Source organism: Homalodisca vitripennis, chromosome 8, assembly GCF_021130785.1.
Source record: "Homalodisca vitripennis isolate AUS2020 chromosome 8, UT_GWSS_2.1, whole genome shotgun sequence".
NCBI classification, from domain to species: Eukaryota; Metazoa; Arthropoda; class Insecta; order Hemiptera; family Cicadellidae; genus Homalodisca; species Homalodisca vitripennis.
Genome location: NC_060214.1, coordinates 16,809,362 through 16,827,624, shown reverse-complemented (window position 1 = coordinate 16,827,624; position 18,263 = coordinate 16,809,362). Strand labels below are relative to the sequence as shown.

Sequence of the window (18,263 nt, the reverse complement as noted above, 5' to 3'; positions counted from 1 at the left end):
TACCTCAATATAAACAACTCTGTGGCTGTATACTGGCCTTGATACAAGACTACCTCAATATAAACATCTATGTAGCTGTATACTGGCCTTGATACGAGACTACCTCAATATAAACATCCTATGTGGCTGTACACTGGCCTTGATACAAGACTACCTCAATATAAAACATCTATGTGGCTGTACACTCGCCTTGATACAAGACTACCTCAATAAAAACATCTCTGTGGCTGTACACTGGCCTTGATACGAGACTACCTCAATATAAACATCTCTGTGGTCGTACACTGCCCTTGATACAAGACTACCTCAATATAAACATCTCTGTGGCTGTACACTGGCCTTGATACAAGACTACCTTAATATAAACATCTATGTGGCTGTACACTGGCCTTGATACGAGACTACCTCAATATAAACATCTATGTGGCCTACACTGCCCTTGATACAAGACTACCTCAATGTAAACATCTCTGGTCGTACACTGCCCTTGATAGAAGACTATACCTCAATATAAACATCTCTGTGGCTGTACATCTCTGTGGTCGTACACTGCCCTTGATACAAGACTACCTCAATATAAACATCTCTGTGGCCTGTACACTGCCTGGCCCTTGATACGAGACTACCTCAATATAAACATCTATGTGGCCTACACTGCCCTTGATACAAGACTACCTCAATGTAAACATCTCTGGTCGTACACTGCCCTTGATACGGGACTACCTCAATATAAACATCTCTGTGGCTTTACACTGTCCTTTATACAAAACCACCTCAATATAAACATCTCTGTGGCTGTGTACACTGGCTTTGATACAAGACTACCTCAATATAAACATCTTTGTGTCTGTACACTACCCTTCATACAAGACTACCTCAATGTAAACATCTCTGTGGTCGTACACTGCCCTTGATACGAGACTACCTCAATATAAACATCTCTGTGGCTGTAAACTGTCCTTGATACGAGACTACCTCAATATAAACATCTCTGTGTGTCGTACACTGCCCTTGATACAAGACTACCTCAATGTAAACATCTCTGGTCGTCGTACACTGCCCTTGATACAAGACTACCTCAATATAAACATCTCTGTGGCTGTACACTGCCCTTGATACAAGACTACCTCAATATAAACATCTCTGTGGCTTGTACACTGCCCTTGATACAAGACTACCTCAATGTAAAACATCTCTGTGGCTGTACACTGGCCTTGATACAAGACTTCCTTAATATAAACATCTATGTGGCTGTACACTGGCCTTGATACGAGACTAACCTCAATATAAACATCTATGTAGCTGTACAGTGCCCTTGATACAAGACTACCTCAATGTTAACATCTCTGGTCGTACACTGCCCCTTGATACGGGACTACCTCAATATAAACATCTATGTGGCTGTACACTGTACTGGCCTTGATACGAGACTACCTCAATATAAACATCTATGTGGTCGTTACACTGCCCTTGATACAAGACTACCTCAATATAAACATCTATGTGGCTGTACACTGGCCTTGATACGAGACTACCTCAATATAAACATCTATGTGGCTTGTACACTGGCCTTGATACGAGACTACCTCAATATAAACATCTATGTGGCCTACACTGCCCTTGATACAAGACTACCTCAATGTAAACATCTCTGTCGTACACTGCCCTTGATACGTGAATTCCTCAATATAAACATCTATGTGGCTGTACACTCGCCTTGATACAAGACTACCTCAATATAAACATCTCTGTGGCTGTACACTGGCCTTGATACGAGACTAACCTCAATATAAACATCTCTGTGGCTGTACACTACCCTTCATACAAGACTACCTCAATGTAAACCATCTCTGTGGTCGTACACTTCCCTTGATACGAGACTACCTCAATATAAACATCTCTGTGGCTGTAAACTGTCCTTGATACGAGAACTACCTCAATATAAACATTCTCTGTGGTCGTACACTGCCCTTGATACAAGACTACCTCAATGTAAACATCTCTGGTCGTACACTGCCCTTGATACAAGACTACCTCAATATAAACATCTCTGTGGCTGTAACACTGCCCTTGATACAAGACTACCTCAATATAAACATCTCTGTGGCTGTAACACTGCCCTTGATACAAGACTACCTCAATGTAAAACATCTCTGTGGTCGTACACTGCCCTTTGATAGAAGACTACCTCAATATAAACATCTCTGTGGTTGTACAATTCCCTTGATACAAGACTACCTCAATATAAACATCTCTGTGGTTGTACAATGCCTTTGATACAAGACTACCTCAATATAAAACATCTCTGTGGTTGTACACTGCCCTTGATACAAGACTACCTCAAATATAAATATAACTGGCCAGACTGACATGTTAGTATTAACACAATCTTAACTAATTATATTGCATCAGGCAAATCTACTTCAACAATCTGATTAATCTGTAATGACTATCTTTACACAATAGTAAAAAACATGAGATAACACTTTTGTTCAACTTCAAACACACCATATTTCAAACAGTAAGAATAACAGTTGGAGATATTAAAATTCATTTTAGTTTAACGATTAAATTTTTGTGATTTTAGAAAATTTAACTTTGACCTACCTAATCAATATGACAGTTCTTAGTGTATTAATGACTCTTTACTCAAAATTTTCAAAAAGCATTTAATAAATGTTCTTTTAAACATGCAATTTCAACAGTACCTGTGCATCAGAAAATTTAATCTGAAAATATTATGTAATTATATAAATAATGTTTCATTAATTAATTTTTTTTTTTTTTACAACAAAACATTATGGACTGAACGGAAAACAAATCAAATTTGAACCATTCATCTAAAAAAAATTATATAGTTTGGAAAACATACTTTTGTTGATAAGAAATTGTGGGATTCTAATTCATAATTTTTCAGTTTAAGTATCTTTTTACAAACAACTTAAATTGTACATTTTCAAAAACATTACAGGTTTCTGCTAATGTTTTCAAATGTTATGCTATAGGTTACAAAGATCGCTTATAAAGGCTTTAATTATTTATTAGTGTATAATAATTGGAAATAAAGAGTGATGACAATTCAGTAGGTATAATAAAAAGAGTTATTATATTAAAATAATGAAGTGTCACTACCAAGTTTAGTAACATCCAAAACTGGAACGGTTTTTAATGAGCCACATACGGGTGTTATTAATGCACATAGTGCGAAAACTCACGTCTACAACTGAAGCAGTAAATGTCTACAAACAATTACTTAAACAAAAAATACTTGCAGTTTATTAAATATAATATAATATATTAAGTAAACAAGGTTAAATGTACACCACACTTCAGGTCAGCGTGGAAGGTTTCGCATTTGCCCCACAAAGGGAAACATCCTTGTTTGTAGAGCAACTCTTAATGGGGCAAAGTTTTACAATTTTCATTTTCAATATACAGATAGTATAGTTGGAGTTTCACATACAACCCTGTAAGTTAACTCGTTCGAAAGTCATCGTGCATACAGACAGATGGACACACATACAGACAGAAACCTGATTTTGTCATCAACTTATGGGAGAGACTCCATAAAACTCCATAGTGGCTAGTGTTGTAAATTCTTTATTGTAACATATTCTTAGAGAACAGTACAATTTAAAAATTTATTTATCGTGTAAAATGGATGGGCCTTGAAGCCAGAGTTTTAGTTTGTGTCCAAACTGCAGCCGGTCTCTCCTCTTCAGTGTTTAACATATGAAGACGTTTTAAGAGCTTAACCGTAGATTCTATAAAAAATAAACTTATTGTGACATTTCCTTGAATATCACAAGTTGAGGAGTTCATCTACATCTCCAAAACCACAGAAATAAATAACAACTGCATTACCCAGTGACAAAACGTATACTGATTCTTCGCAAATTTTACTGTAAAACTGATAAAATATTTGTGACTTAACAGACAAAAAATAGTTAATAAACTTTTGAATTTTATGAACACACGAGACCCTGATCTGTAATATACATCTCATCAGTAATACAACTAAACATTGTATTAAAAGCCCTTTACCATTGATGATATCTCAGTAATCAACAGTAACTTCATCGCAAATCTTGATTAAGTTAAAGGAAAATGGCCACATGATAAAAACCTATGATTAAAACTCTGTTTGTTTACTAGTTTGTTTATTCTCTGTGTTTTTTTGTTGCCAAACATGTTTAACCATAGGTCAAATGTTGCCAGGGTCACATTTTTGATAGACAGAAATCAGGTTTCCAAATGGACTGATGTTTACCGTTTTCAATGCTGACATAGAACCAGTAGAGGTTACGTACCAAACCAATACCAAACTTCAACCCTCTAGATCAACTCTATGTTCACAATAAATAATTTTGCTGTAAAATTGACACAATTTCTGTTCTTGATAAACATGTAATAAAAGATATTTTGATTCATTGAATTCGTTCAAAAGTTATTTTCATGATGATTAGTTTTTGAAACATAAAATGCAATATGCAATTGACGACAATGATACAACTAAAAGCTAAACTTTAAATCTTAACTTTTGTCCATTAAAGTCATACGAATTATAATAGTATGTAAAATAATAACAATTAAAATTAAGGTCACAAATGACAACAATAGCAATATTCAACAAATAACAGACTACTAACGAAATTTAAAATATCATGTTATTGATTATTGTGCATAACGGACAGACAGAAATCGGGTTTCGTTCATCAGCAACTGAAAGAGTTGAGAAACGAGAAAGAATGCTCAGTCAACAACATTTAACGTCTGAAGTTGTTGCCTATAACATAATACTAAAGATTAAGCAAATTTTCAAGTAAATTTTTGATCAATAATAGAAATAAGTGTTTTATAATCCCATCTAAACAGACTACAAACAAAATCAAGAAACTGAAGGGAATACCATTCTCTAAGAGAAGCTCTCCACTGCCTGTAGCTTCTAACTCAACAACAATGTTCCTCACGTCAGGCTAATAAGTGGGACCATAGGCGAATACTAACGCCCACAGCCAACATGCAGGAAGTGTACCTACGTGATGAATGTTTATGTTGGATACAATTCTCTAAGAGAAGCTCTCCACTGCCTGTAGCTTCTAACTCAACAACAATGTTTCCTCACGTCAGACTAATAAGTGGGACCATAGGCGAATACTAAACGCCCACAGCCAACATGCAGGAAGTGTACCTACGTGACGAATGTTTATGTTGGATACAATTCTCTAAGAGAAGCTTGGGGGGGGGGGGGGGTGGGGGGGGGGGGGGGTGGGGGGGGGGGGGGGTGGGGGGGGGGGGGGGTGGGGGGGGGGGGGGGTGGGGGGGGGGGGGGGTGGAAGTGTAAAATGATACACACTGGCCTCTAGTAGTGTTTATTTGAACTAGTACAAAATCCACAGTAGTGCTGTTTAACTGCTACTACACTCTGATGGTCAACTTAGTAACTATCACAAAAGCACATGGTGAAGTTTTACCTGGACGCTAGAAACCGTTATTATTTTCTAGTTTTATCAATTGCGTTTTACATTTTATTCCTGTAATTTTTTTATATTCTAATTTCATCGTAGTTCAGTACATATGGCAGGAGTTATTGTAATAGTAATAAGGACGTTTAATCAATTTTAGATTTGTCCAGATGCGTTATTGGGAGTTGGGCATTCAGCAGTGTAACTTTTCTGAGAACGATGGCAATCGGGATGTGGACTCAATTTATTTCTGACGTGATAAATAAAAGATTCTGGCGGAAGTTTGGTAAATGAAAATGACGCTGAAGTTAATCGTAGTGGACAAGAAATATGCTATGTGTATTCTGACTTTGCAGCAAATAACACCAGCAGTTCTGGGTGACACCACATTAAAAATTTGGCACTTAAGGGTTAACTTAAAACTTACTAACTGTACCTAATACAAAGCTGCTATGAGTATATTTTACTTGTATAGATAAATGTGATCAAGAGGAATTATATAGGGAGTTCAATATTGACCAACTACAGTAATAGTGGGTTATTGTGGTGATAAGGACTAATTACAGTAATACTGACCTACTGAGGTTGTACTGATTTACTGTGGTAATACTGGTGTTCCTCGATACTGTCGGTCTCCGCACACTAACACAGCTCGTGGAGTATTACAGTAATACTGATCTACCAAGGTTGTACTGACTTACTGTGGTAATACTGGTGTTCCCCGATACTGCCGGTCTCCGCACACTAACACAGCTCGTGGAGTATTACAGTAATACTGATCTACCAAGGTTGTACTGACTTACTGTGGTAATACTGGTGCTCCCTGATACTGTCGGTCTCCGCACACTAACACAGCTCGTGGAGTATTACAGTAATACTGATCTACCGAGGTTGTACTGACTTACTGTGGTAATACTGGTGTTCCTCGATACTGTCGGTCTCCGCACACTAACACAGCTCGTGGAGTATTACAGTAATACTGATCTACCGAGGTTGTACTGACTTACTGTGGTAATACTGGTGCTCCCCGATACTGCCGGTCTCCACACACTAACACAGCTCGTGGAGTATTACAGTAATACTGATCTACCGAGGTTGTACTGACTTACTGTGGTAATACTGGTGTTCCTCGATACTGTCGGTCTCCGCACACTAACACAGCTCGTGGAGTATTACAGTAATACTGATCTACCGAGGTTGTACTGACTTACTGTGGTAATACTGGTGCTCCCCGATACTGCCGGTCTCCACACACTAACACAGCTCGTGGAGTATTACAGTAATACTGATCTACCGAGGTTGTACTGACTTACTGTGGTAATACTGGTGTTCCTCGATACTGTCGGTCTCCGCACACTAACACAGCTCGTGGAGTATTACAGTAATACTGATCTACCGAGGTTGTACTGACTTACTGTGGTAATACTGGTGTTCCCCGATACTGCCGGTCTCCACACACTAACACAGCTCGTGGAGGATTACAGTAATACTGATCTACCGAGGTTGTACTGACTTACTGTGGTAATACTGGTGTTCCTCGATACTGTCGGTCTCCGCACACTAACACAGCTCGTGGAGTATTACAGTAATACTGATCTACCGAGGTTGTACTGACTTACTGTGGTAATACTGGTGTTCCTCGATACTGTCGGTCTCCGCACACTAACACAGCTCGTGGAGTATTACAGTAATACTGATCTACCGAGGTTGTACTGACTTACTGTGGTAATACTGGTGTTCCTCGATACTGTCGGTCTCCGCACACTAACACAGCTCGTGGAGTATTACAGTAATACTGATCTACCGAGGTTGTACTGACTTACTGTGGTAATACTGGTGCTCCCCGATACTGCCGGTCTCCACACACTAACACAGCTCGTGGAGTATTAAAGTAATACTGATCTACCGAGGTTGTACTGACTTACTGTGGTAATACTGGTGTTCCTCGATACTGTCGGTCTCCGCACACTAACACAGCTCGTGGAGTATTACAGTAATACTGATCTACCGAGGTTGTACTGACTTACTGTGGTAATACTGGTGCTCCCCGATACTGCCGGTCTCCGCACACTAACACAGCTCGTGGAGTATTACAGTAATACTGATCTACCGAGGTTGTACTGACTTACTGTGGTAATACTGGTGTTCCTCGATACTGCCGGTCTCCGCACACTAACACAGCTCGTGGAGGATTACAGTAATACTGATCTACCGAGGTTGTACTGACTTACTGTGGTAATACTGGTGCTCCCCGATACTGCCGGTCTCCACACACTAACACAGCTCGTGGAGGATTACAGTAATACTGATCTACCGAGGTTGTACTGACTTACTGTGGTAATACTGGTGCTCCCCGATACTGCCGGTCTCCGCACACTAACACAGCTCGTGGAGGATTACAGTAATACTGATCTACCGAGGTTTTACTGACTTACTGTGGTAATACTGGTGCTCCCCGATACTGCCGGTCTCCGCACACTAACACAGCTCGTGGAGGATTACAGTAATACTGATCTACCGAGGTTGTACTGACTTACTGTGGTAATACTGGTGCTCCCCGATACTGCCGGTCTCCGCACACTGACGCAGCTCATGGAGGCCAAAGTCTGTGACCTGCAGCACCCAGCGACTTGTCACAACACAGTTGGAGGACTTGAGGTTTCCGTGACATATTGCCGCAGACAAATGGAGATATAACATACCCTGTCACAGAAGGAAAGCGTGTTACAATGTTCTTGAGTTATGAAACCATTTGAAAATTTATATTAAAAACAGGAAACATTTTCTTTATAAAGGACTCTGATTGTTTTCCAGTAATTTCTAAAATAGAAATTTCAAAAGTATTGTCTCAGTTCTTAATTTGAGAATAATATTAAACCTAGTTTAGAATATAAGTTTATACCAGGGACGCAACTTTTTTAAGTTAATGGGATAAAGCTGATTTGGGTGTTAAAATTTTTGGATAAGGTAGGGTGCTATTAAAAGTTGCTTTCAGTTAGCATTGATGTCTAACTGCTGAGTTGTGACATCACACATCCATTTACGTTCCTACAGCTTGCATTGGTGTTCACTATTTTTATCTTAGATGTGATCATTCCTAATGGAAAGCCAGCTACTGGCACGATAGTATATACATCGTTGTTTTCAGTACAGGCAGACCTTTAAAATTATGTAAAACTCTACAATGAATATTTTCATCTCATTCCTGACCCAAACGTGACTCCGATCACAAACTGCATAGAAAAGTAGGTAATTTTTACCTGTAACTATGTACAAAATTGATTATTTCTCATTGTTTAACAATTAGTATGCCGTATCCAGTCTTGATACTCTGAGTTCAATTTGTCGATTTTAAGTTTTTTTATGCTCGTATAATCAGTATATTATTATTATTGCATGAATGACTAATATGTTGCATGCTTCTAACTACTGGTTGTATCTATTAACTTTTGTCCCATTCTATTAATATATACTTATTATTTTGTTTGCACGTTAACTATTCTTATAACTTTCTGGCCAAAACACACAGGCAAACATAAGGCCTAAAGTTTTTGAACATACTCTCTCCAGTTTAAAGAACTTACCTTATTTTAAATATATATTATTGGGACAAGAAACAAAAAATACTATTAGAAAGTACCAAAAATCAGTGTTGAGGGAATAAGTTTAGTACGTTCAAGATATTCATACTAAGCAGTTAGAACTATAGGATTAGTGGATAAATATATTCTTCTCAATATAATGTTTCTCTGGTACACGTGTTCCAATTTAAATGGTGACATACTGGCTTCCTATTTTCTCTTTTTACACTCAGTCTTACCCAAAATTTTTTTAGAAATTATTTATTTTCCAATTATTTTTTACCCAAATCAACTGTTTTACATCCCTTAGAAGTTATGAACCTATACTTAAACTCTGTACCAGTTAAATGAGACGAACACATTCCAATAGTAAACTTGGGTTAAATCCTTAGAACGCTGAATATAAATTTCTGTACTTCCCCCTAGCGTGCTTATAAATAGAAAAATATTTTAAATTTGTTTAAAGTTCTATTTGAATTTAGGTTTTTAAAGGTACTGTAGAACAAAAAAATAAAGCCTGATTTAAAAAATTATTTGTATATATTTTTTCACTGAAGAATTGATCAAGTTTTCATAATCTAGGTTAGCTATTTTTATAAATAGTTCAATATAAAACTAAACAGAATCTACCGCAAACACAGATACAATAACTATTAATGGAATCAAAGAAATAAAACTCCTATTAGTCACAACATTACACATAAACAAAGCATAAAAGCCGGTCTTAAGAGCTGCACTGCTACTCTTTCCGTACGGATAAACCTGTCAAACGCGCCAGCGTACAGTCCTAAATGGCGGTCAGTAGCTACATAAACAAGTTGTGGATCGATAACAGGAAGCCAAGGACAATGAATGGAAACACAGCTGTTGTCTGACGTTCAGTCAAAACTCAAGTGCATTCTATCACCGGTTTTACAAACTACAATTCACGACGAATAACAAAAACTGTAATTAAGAGATTTCCTTTTTATGCGTTTTGAGCAAATTTAACCACACGAGATATCCTGTATTACGCACGGGAAGGATTAAACACCAAATACGATTATAATTGAAATAATAAATTGTGTCTCTTGGACAGTATAAGAGCATATAATATAAAAGGGGCATGCTCTGTGCTTATCACAGTTGGCCAGTAAGTATACTATTGGTTGAATTCAAATTATAAAACAAAATAATACACAAGACAAGAAAATAGAGTAATAATTGGTGGTTTTATAACAGTTTTACTACATTGCAACGTGCATTGTAATTTATATCAAATAGTTGATTTTGTAAAAATGTCTTGTTTTATTTTCAGGGAATTTAATTTTTAAAGCAGCTATAAAAATTAAACCTTGAACTGAAATTTAAAAAATATTTTTTAGTTATCTTAACGTTAAAGCAAAATTACAAAAATCATTACGAAAAACACTAAATTACGTTTTAGACAGTTACAAAGCATGAATGGATTTACCTTAATGAGATCATTGACTAGTGAAGCAATAAACATTTTATCCAGTTTAAGGTCTTCGTTTTCCACAATATCCTAAAACAGAAAAGACAAACATGCATTGTTAATTGCTATTGAAATATAAGCCAAATTTACAGTTATATAAGCTTTGAACATTTTAAATACTGCACATAGAAACTATTATTTATCCCAGGATGTACACCTAACTCAAATGAAAGTATCCTATTTTTTAAATTTTCAGAACACACAATCATTTATTGACACATGTTTCAAAATAAATAATTTAAATATTAAAAGGCTTATAATTCTTTTCATACTCAAAAATTTATTTAGCCAAATATTATTAACATATACGGTTTAAGTTTACTCAAAAAGTAAGCAGCTGCAGTTCAAACGACAAAAATAAATTTTTTGAGTATTTTTATATCGTAGCAAAATATCCTGACCTTTAATGACTCTTTACGAAACTCTCTTAACTTTCCCCTGACCATTGCACATTGGTAGACCTGAGTTCCTTCACAATGTAAACAGAATTGGTGACCAAATGTAACGGAATTAAATTTACAGTAAACTCAATAATTCACAATTACTAATCTTAGATAAAAGGTGACTTTTCAGATCTTAGATAGACCGAAGGAGGTGATGAGAGAAAATATGTAGAACACGGATGTACAAATATGAAATCAACATGGGAGACTGTGTCGGAGGCATGAGAAAAACCAGGGGTTGTTTAAATTGCTTAACACATCCATTAAGTTTACAGGTTACAGCCAAATAGCAAAAGTAATTATTAAAAACTTCAGTGATTCATAAATTAGGTCAGACTATAGATTTACAATCAGATTTTACAGAGAACTAGCAGTTGCCTGTGGTTTCACACACAATTTCATGGGCTTTGCATGTTTATGAGCACTTGTGGTTCCAGTAAAATATATTTCCGATGACAATCTTGAGTTTACTTTTCCATAATAAATAAAATCTGTCAAAAAGTGTATATTTATTTCCATTGTAATTTGATGCGGTCTTAGTATTCTTTGTTTCTTAGTTAATTTTGCTTTGTTCCTTCGATCAAGAAAATATATATATAAATACACAGATCTGAGAAGCCTACTTCTGTCAAAAGACAACTAAGATAAGTTTTATGTCTTTAAATTTATAGTAAAAGTTACATAGAACTTATTACTTGCTAGCAATTTACAGTTAAAAGTATATTTTGACTAAAACTATTAATTTTCTTATCAGGATATATTCTTAATCTGTGTTTCACAGTCATTGCATAAAAGTTGAAATAAGAAGTGTTGTTACTGTCAAGCTACTCTTTGCTTTACACTCTAAATGTAACAAATCGAAAATAGTGGTTAAATTAATTAAACACACGGTTGAGCTGTCATAAAATACTGTTTACACAGAAGTTGATTATTTTAACAGGCTCTTTCTATTAATGTTTTGCAACTTTATAGACCAAGATGGGATTTTCACTAATTTAGAGACCAGTGGGGAGTAGCCCATTGTAAATATTGTCATATCAGGGACTGTAAGAATGTCCATGTAAAATTTCAGTACAATAGGTTGAATAATTTAAGCGTAAAAGCAGAACAGACAAACAAAGTCACTTTCGAATTTATAATATTAATAGAATTAGGATGTTTTAATTTATTCGGATGTTCTCTTAATTGTCTTCACCATTTAAATGCACTATACAACATTGTAAATATTCAATATTCACTATAAATAGACATTTGTTATAGACGTCCTCAGCTTCTAACAACAACATGAGGAAAGTAATGGACAGGATCTCACACTTACGTAGAGACTACCCTTAGCGCAGTAGTCGGTGATGATAAGTATCCTCATGGGTTCGACTAAAGCGCCGACGAAGGAGTTGATGTTATCGTGCCTGATTTCGCGTAGCCTCCTCATCTCCTTCATCGTGTCTCGTGTCACGTCCTTCTTCTTGGAGAACTTGAGCTCTTTGATCCTGACGACTACCCCACGGTACTGGCTGGTCGCAGCGAATACTTGGCCTCCACACCGCGACTCTAGCGACGTGGCACTCACCAGCGATGTCTGCGCACAGAAAGATCTCATAACTCTTTGTTAATGAAACTTAATTTTTGTTATTACAATTAACATTAGTGTTACATATTTCAATTTTGACATGTAAGCCATTGATAAACATCGTGATAAATCACCACAAACAGCAAGCCAGCACCAGTTCAAGCTCTTGATCTCTTTCTCGATTTTCAACCAGCAACGCTGAACATGAGGGCATGATAATCAACTTACGAGGCGAGGGAAAAGATATCATCATAGCTGAGCAATTAATTCCACTTAGTCGAAATTTCAGAGCAAGCCCTAAATCTCATGTTTGGTCTTCTACTTGTGGTGGAAATTGAATTTGAGGACATAACACTCACCTTAATGCATGAAGGAATGATATCACTGTACCTAAACAATTCCACCAAGTCAACGTTCCAGGGCAAGCCCTTGATCTTCTGTTCAGTCTTCCACTTGGGGTAGAAACTGATTTTGAGGACTTAACACTCACCTTACTTTGATTTAGGGCACTAATCTCAAGTCTTGTCCCCTCGGAAAAAGGGGAAGCCAGCTCAGAACCAGCCTCCCAGTCAAAGCAGGTAGTGGTGGCACACCCTTATGTCTAGGCTGGCAAGAACATTTTACTCTTAGGGAATGAATCCCATCAACTCCAACAGTCATCTCCCACAGTACACTAGACCTATCGAATTGTCCTTGCACCCCAGAATCTCGACATTTGCGGTTAGTGATATGCCGTTTAAGTGACACATAGGTTTTTGCTGTGCCCAGTTACCACTGGAAGGTATAAACCAGCCAGAAGTGACCCCTGCTGAGGGAAAACACTCACCTTACTGGGCAAGGGAATGATATCACTGCCATTGTAGGTTAGTGGTGTGCCGTTTAAGTGACACATAGGTTTTTGCTGTGCCCAGTTACCACTGGAAGGTATAAACCAGCCAGAAGTGACCCCTGCTGAGGGAAAACACTGACCTTACTGGGCAAGGGAATGATATCACTGCCATTGTAGGTTAGCAATTCTGCCGAGTCGATCCTTCAGCAAGTCCTCTACCTCTTGCGTGATCGACAACTTATGATGGACATTTGACTTTGAAGGCATGACAAACACTCACCTTTTTTTTGTTCTTAGGACAAGAAGCTTTGAAAATTGCGTACGTCATGACAAACACTCACCTTACTGGGCGAGGGAATGATTTCATTGCCATTGTAGCCAAGCAGTTCTGCCGGGTCGACCTTCCAGAGCAAGCCCTCGATCTCCTGCTCGATCTTCCACTTGCGGTAGATGCTGAGTGTGAGGACCGAGGAGCAGAACAACACCAGCCCCAGCACCCCCGCCACTATGATACTGCCCTCCTGACACAGTCGCACAACTAAAGATGTTTTGCTATTTTATTCGCAATGACAACTAGTCACGGATAACTACTATACTTAGTTGAAAGATATTTCTACATCTTATTCAATAAAACATTTATTGATGAAATGAAAACATTGAATAGGTGTATAACTGAAATACAACTGAGAAAAACCAACTTAAAGAATGAGTGTTTATAAAAAAAATTTTTATTCTTAAATGTTTCCATACTAAGTGATGGACTGAATTTCAAAACCAACTTTTCCTTTCATTTTCTGCTTTGTATTCTTGATGGAAGTCTGATTTCAATACAAAAAGACATGTTTTATTCTTTCATATTTAATTTATTTCAAAAGTGCTTTTGCCGACTGAGGCATCATCAGTTTTTTTCCTTTGTTCTTTGTGTACTTATCAAAACAAGTTACTTCAAAATTAATTTTTTTAACCTATCATCTTCTACACTAACTCAACATCATGACATAGAGTTGCATGTATATATACATATTTGCTACATGTTAAAGAAGGTTGTGGTATATTTAATAACCACTGTTTTTATCCTAGTATGAGACCAGATAACGCCATAATTTAGTGATCCCAATGTTAGGTTGGGCAAGACTCAAGAAAGTTTTAAAATTTTAACAATAAAAATGATTTAACAAAATACTATTAGCAATTATTAATTACCTTGTAATAAATAAAAAGTTTCATATGTAGTTGGTTAAGCAGAAAATGTTTTTATACAACTAAAGAATATTTTTATTGTAATTTAACGATCTCAGAATTTGAATGTTGTAATTTTAACTAAAAATTCATTGTTGTTGTAATATTATGACTTACGATGTATTAACTTGACAAAGTTTATTGTGATTTGTTTCACTTAATAGCTAATAAAGAATCTGAATTTGAATTTAGATTTCTACAAGAGACTGTAACATATTAATAAATTTAACAAAACAGACGGATACATTCATATAATCATATTGATACAAGAAAAAATAATAAACAACTTTTATTAATAGATACTAGTAAGGAACAAAGAACAATAACACATTACAAGTAACAAATAAATTTTGTAATAATCGCATTTGTTAAAATATAACAAAATACAAACATTGATCTTTAACCCTTTCCGGGCCAGGCGGCAATATATTGCCGCCATAGGTCGTGTCTGAAAAGTGCCAGGCGGCAATATATTGATAAAGATCAAATGATTAAAGTTTTATGTTTTTTTTATTCCCTGGTATATTTTTTGATATTTAATATGAATATAATTTTTATTTTGGAGGTCTATGCATTTTTATTTCGTAATTGTCACGTGACATTATCAGGTGACTCGATCTATTGTTGTTAATTCTTTATGCTTTAGTGCAATCGTACCATTGTATGCTGGATTCTTCTTCATTATTTTATTTTGTGGTTGTAAATATTAGTAGTGTTACCTGCTTAGCTATTGTGTGTAGTAGTTACAATGACTGACAATTTGCGATCTCACGGGAGTGAAATTGTAAGTAGCATATTTGTAAATAGAAAAAGTGTAAATAAATTTCAAATAAAATTGTGTAAATATTTCTTGGTAAATAGTGTTTTTAACTGTATTGAAACTTCTTATGGATCCTACAATCATCTGTTTACCGGTACATCCGTAATGTGAATATTTATTTTAAGTTTCTTGCAGTTAAGAGTCAGTTGCTTTATCACTTGTTGCGAAGTACAATTATGCGTATTTATACAAAATGTGTCATAAAAAATTTATTTATGAGAGAAATAACACAAAATTTTGTATGGTTGTTCCTTTATAAATGTACAATATAATAACATAGCTTTCTACAGTAAAATTATTTTTCCTTTTTTAGTTATTTACGAAAAAATTAAAAAATTAAATTTTTTTTATGTAATCCATTAAAACATTATTTTTTTTTTTAATTTTAAATTACTTAAAACTACATCTTTATATTTTTTTGTTGATAGTATATATCTATACGAGTAATTTGGTGCAACTTTTAGGTCATTCTCTAATGTTTATGAAAAGTTATACATTTTAATCTAAGAGACTGCAAAATCGCCAATTTTAGCCTGGCACTTTTGACTAGTCACAAGGGGATAGATATGTGAAAAAATTTTGCAACATCTCATATTAGGTCCTGGCCCTGAAAGGGTTAAAAATAATTTAAAATCAATCAGCAAGAAACAGAATGTACGACTTTCCCAGATTACCTGTGAATCGTCTTTGCCACACAGCTCGTTCTTGAAACCACAACTTGGCTCATCGTCTGGCTTGTGGCCACTCACCCACAACGGCTGCGAGCTGGGCGAATTGAGCTTGTACTCCTGCAACCCACACAACCACCGCTACATTGTTACTATCCTTTCTTGATAATACAACACATAGGGCACATATTTTTTTTAAATATCCGAAAAATATACTGCACAAAGACAAAAACCTGTGTATCATTCTGGGAGTTACTTATTGTCAGTCGGAGGGTTAAGGGCTATGGCAAAGTGAAGTCACACCGGTACCGACATACTCTTACTTACTGGAAGTTTATCGCCCTGCTGGAACTGCCCGACCGGCACCATGTAGTAGTCGCAGGTGAAGTTGTGGTCTCCGAACTGCAATGAGAAGTCTTTCTTCATCACAGCAACCACGGAGAAGTTGCCCTCAGAGTCCCCATTGCTGTCGAGTTTTATCGTAGCACCTGTTACACCTGAAACATTGACATGGTACTAATTTCCATGGAGTATTCGCAGGTGAAGTTGCAACAACGGATAAGTTGCCCTCAGAGTTTCCATTGCTGTCAAGTTTTATCGTAGCATCTGTTACATCTGAAACATTGAAATGGTGCCAATTTCCATGGAGTAGTCGCAGGTGAAGTTGCAACCCCCATTAATGTCAATTTTGATCAACCTTATTCCTGAAATGGTACTTATTGTGTACACTTTAGTTAAAAAGAAAAACAAACATTTACTTACTAAGTAATAACAAAATATTTATCACACCAACTGTAATAACCAAAACTACCAGCGGAAAGCCGTTACAAAAAACAAATGTAGAAAAATGCAATGGGAAAAATATGCCAGCTAGTGTCAAGGAAAGAATGAAAAAAATTAAACTAAAAAATTTGTATTCTAACTGCCATTAACCATAATACTTAAGATAACAATAAAAATGTGCTACAAATTTGTAGCATAAATGTCTGCGAATCCGGTCACACTAATGCATCGCTTATAGTGATCTTTAGCTCAGAAAATTCACATTCTAATTCTATTTTCAGCTCAAATACAACGCTACCACAGTAATAATACTAAGTGAATACAATTGACAAATACTACTAAAAATCAATTCACAACTTACTTGTGTATGTTCGGTTCTTAATTATGGTCTCGATTATCCTAGTGCCGTTGCTGGCAACACTTTGGATGATAGTGTGGTTGAGAAACGGCTCTTCTCGCAACAGTTTGTCCAGTGCCCTCGCGTACAATAACACAGAGTCGTACAAGTTGGCTGCTGTCACTGTGATAAACTGGAACAACAAAGTGTAGTTGAGAAACGGCTCTTCTCACAACAGTTTGTCCAGTGCCCTCGCGTACAATAACACAGAGTCGTACAAGTTGGCTGCTGTCACTGTGATAAACTGGAACAACAAAGTGTAGTTGAGAAACGGCTCTTCTCGCAACAGTTTGTCCAGTGCCCTCACGTACAATAACACAGAGTCGTACAAGTTGGCTGCTGTCACTGTGATAAACTGGAACAACAAAGTGTAGTTGAGAAACGGCTCTTCTCGCAACAGTTTGTCAGTGCCCTCGCGTACAATAACACAGAGTCGTACAAGTTGGCTGCTGTCACTGTGATAAACTGGAACAACAAAGTGTAGTTGAGAAACGGCTCTTCTCGCAACAGTTTGTCAGTGCCCTCGCGTACAATAACACAGAGTCGTACAAGTTGGCTGCTGTCACTGTGATAAACTGGAACAACAAAGTGTAGTTGAGAAACGGCTCTTCTCACAACAGTTTGTCCAGTGCCCTCGTGTACAATAACACAGAGTCGTACAAGTTGGCTGCTGTCACTGTGATAAACTGGAACAACAAAGTGTAGTTGAGAAACGGCTCTTCTCACAACAGTTTGTCCAGTGCCCTCGCGTACAATAACACAGAGTCGTACAAGTTGGCTGCTGTCACTGTGATAAACTGGAACAACAAAGTGTAGTTGAGAAACGGCTCTTCTCGCAACAGTTTGTCCAGTGCCCTCGCGTACAATAACACAGAGTCGTACAAGTTGGCTGCTGTCACTGTGATAAACTGGAACAACAAAGTGTAGTTGAGAAACGGCTCTTCTCGCAACAGTTTGTCCAGTGCCCTCGCGT

At 36.7% G+C, this 18,263-nt stretch overlaps 2 protein-coding genes across 2 annotated transcripts in view; both read right to left on the bottom strand.

The window, feature by feature from the left end:
- Window positions 1-18,263, bottom strand: part of LOC124367362 (receptor-type guanylate cyclase Gyc76C-like) — a 331,079-nt gene that overhangs the window by 55,135 nt on the left and 257,681 nt on the right. The window lies entirely within an intron of this gene.
- LOC124367363 (receptor-type guanylate cyclase Gyc76C-like) lies at window positions 7,965-17,575 on the bottom strand. Its single transcript, XM_046824123.1, has 7 exons — window positions 17,255-17,575; window positions 16,438-16,607; window positions 16,117-16,230; window positions 13,725-13,901; window positions 12,303-12,563; window positions 10,500-10,571; window positions 7,965-8,168 (listed from the first exon to the last, which is right to left on the bottom strand). The coding sequence occupies exons 2-7, from the start codon at window positions 16,534-16,536 to the stop codon at window positions 7,980-7,982; spliced, it is 912 nt and encodes a 303-aa protein (XP_046680079.1). The 5' UTR covers window positions 16,537-16,607; window positions 17,255-17,575; the 3' UTR covers window positions 7,965-7,979.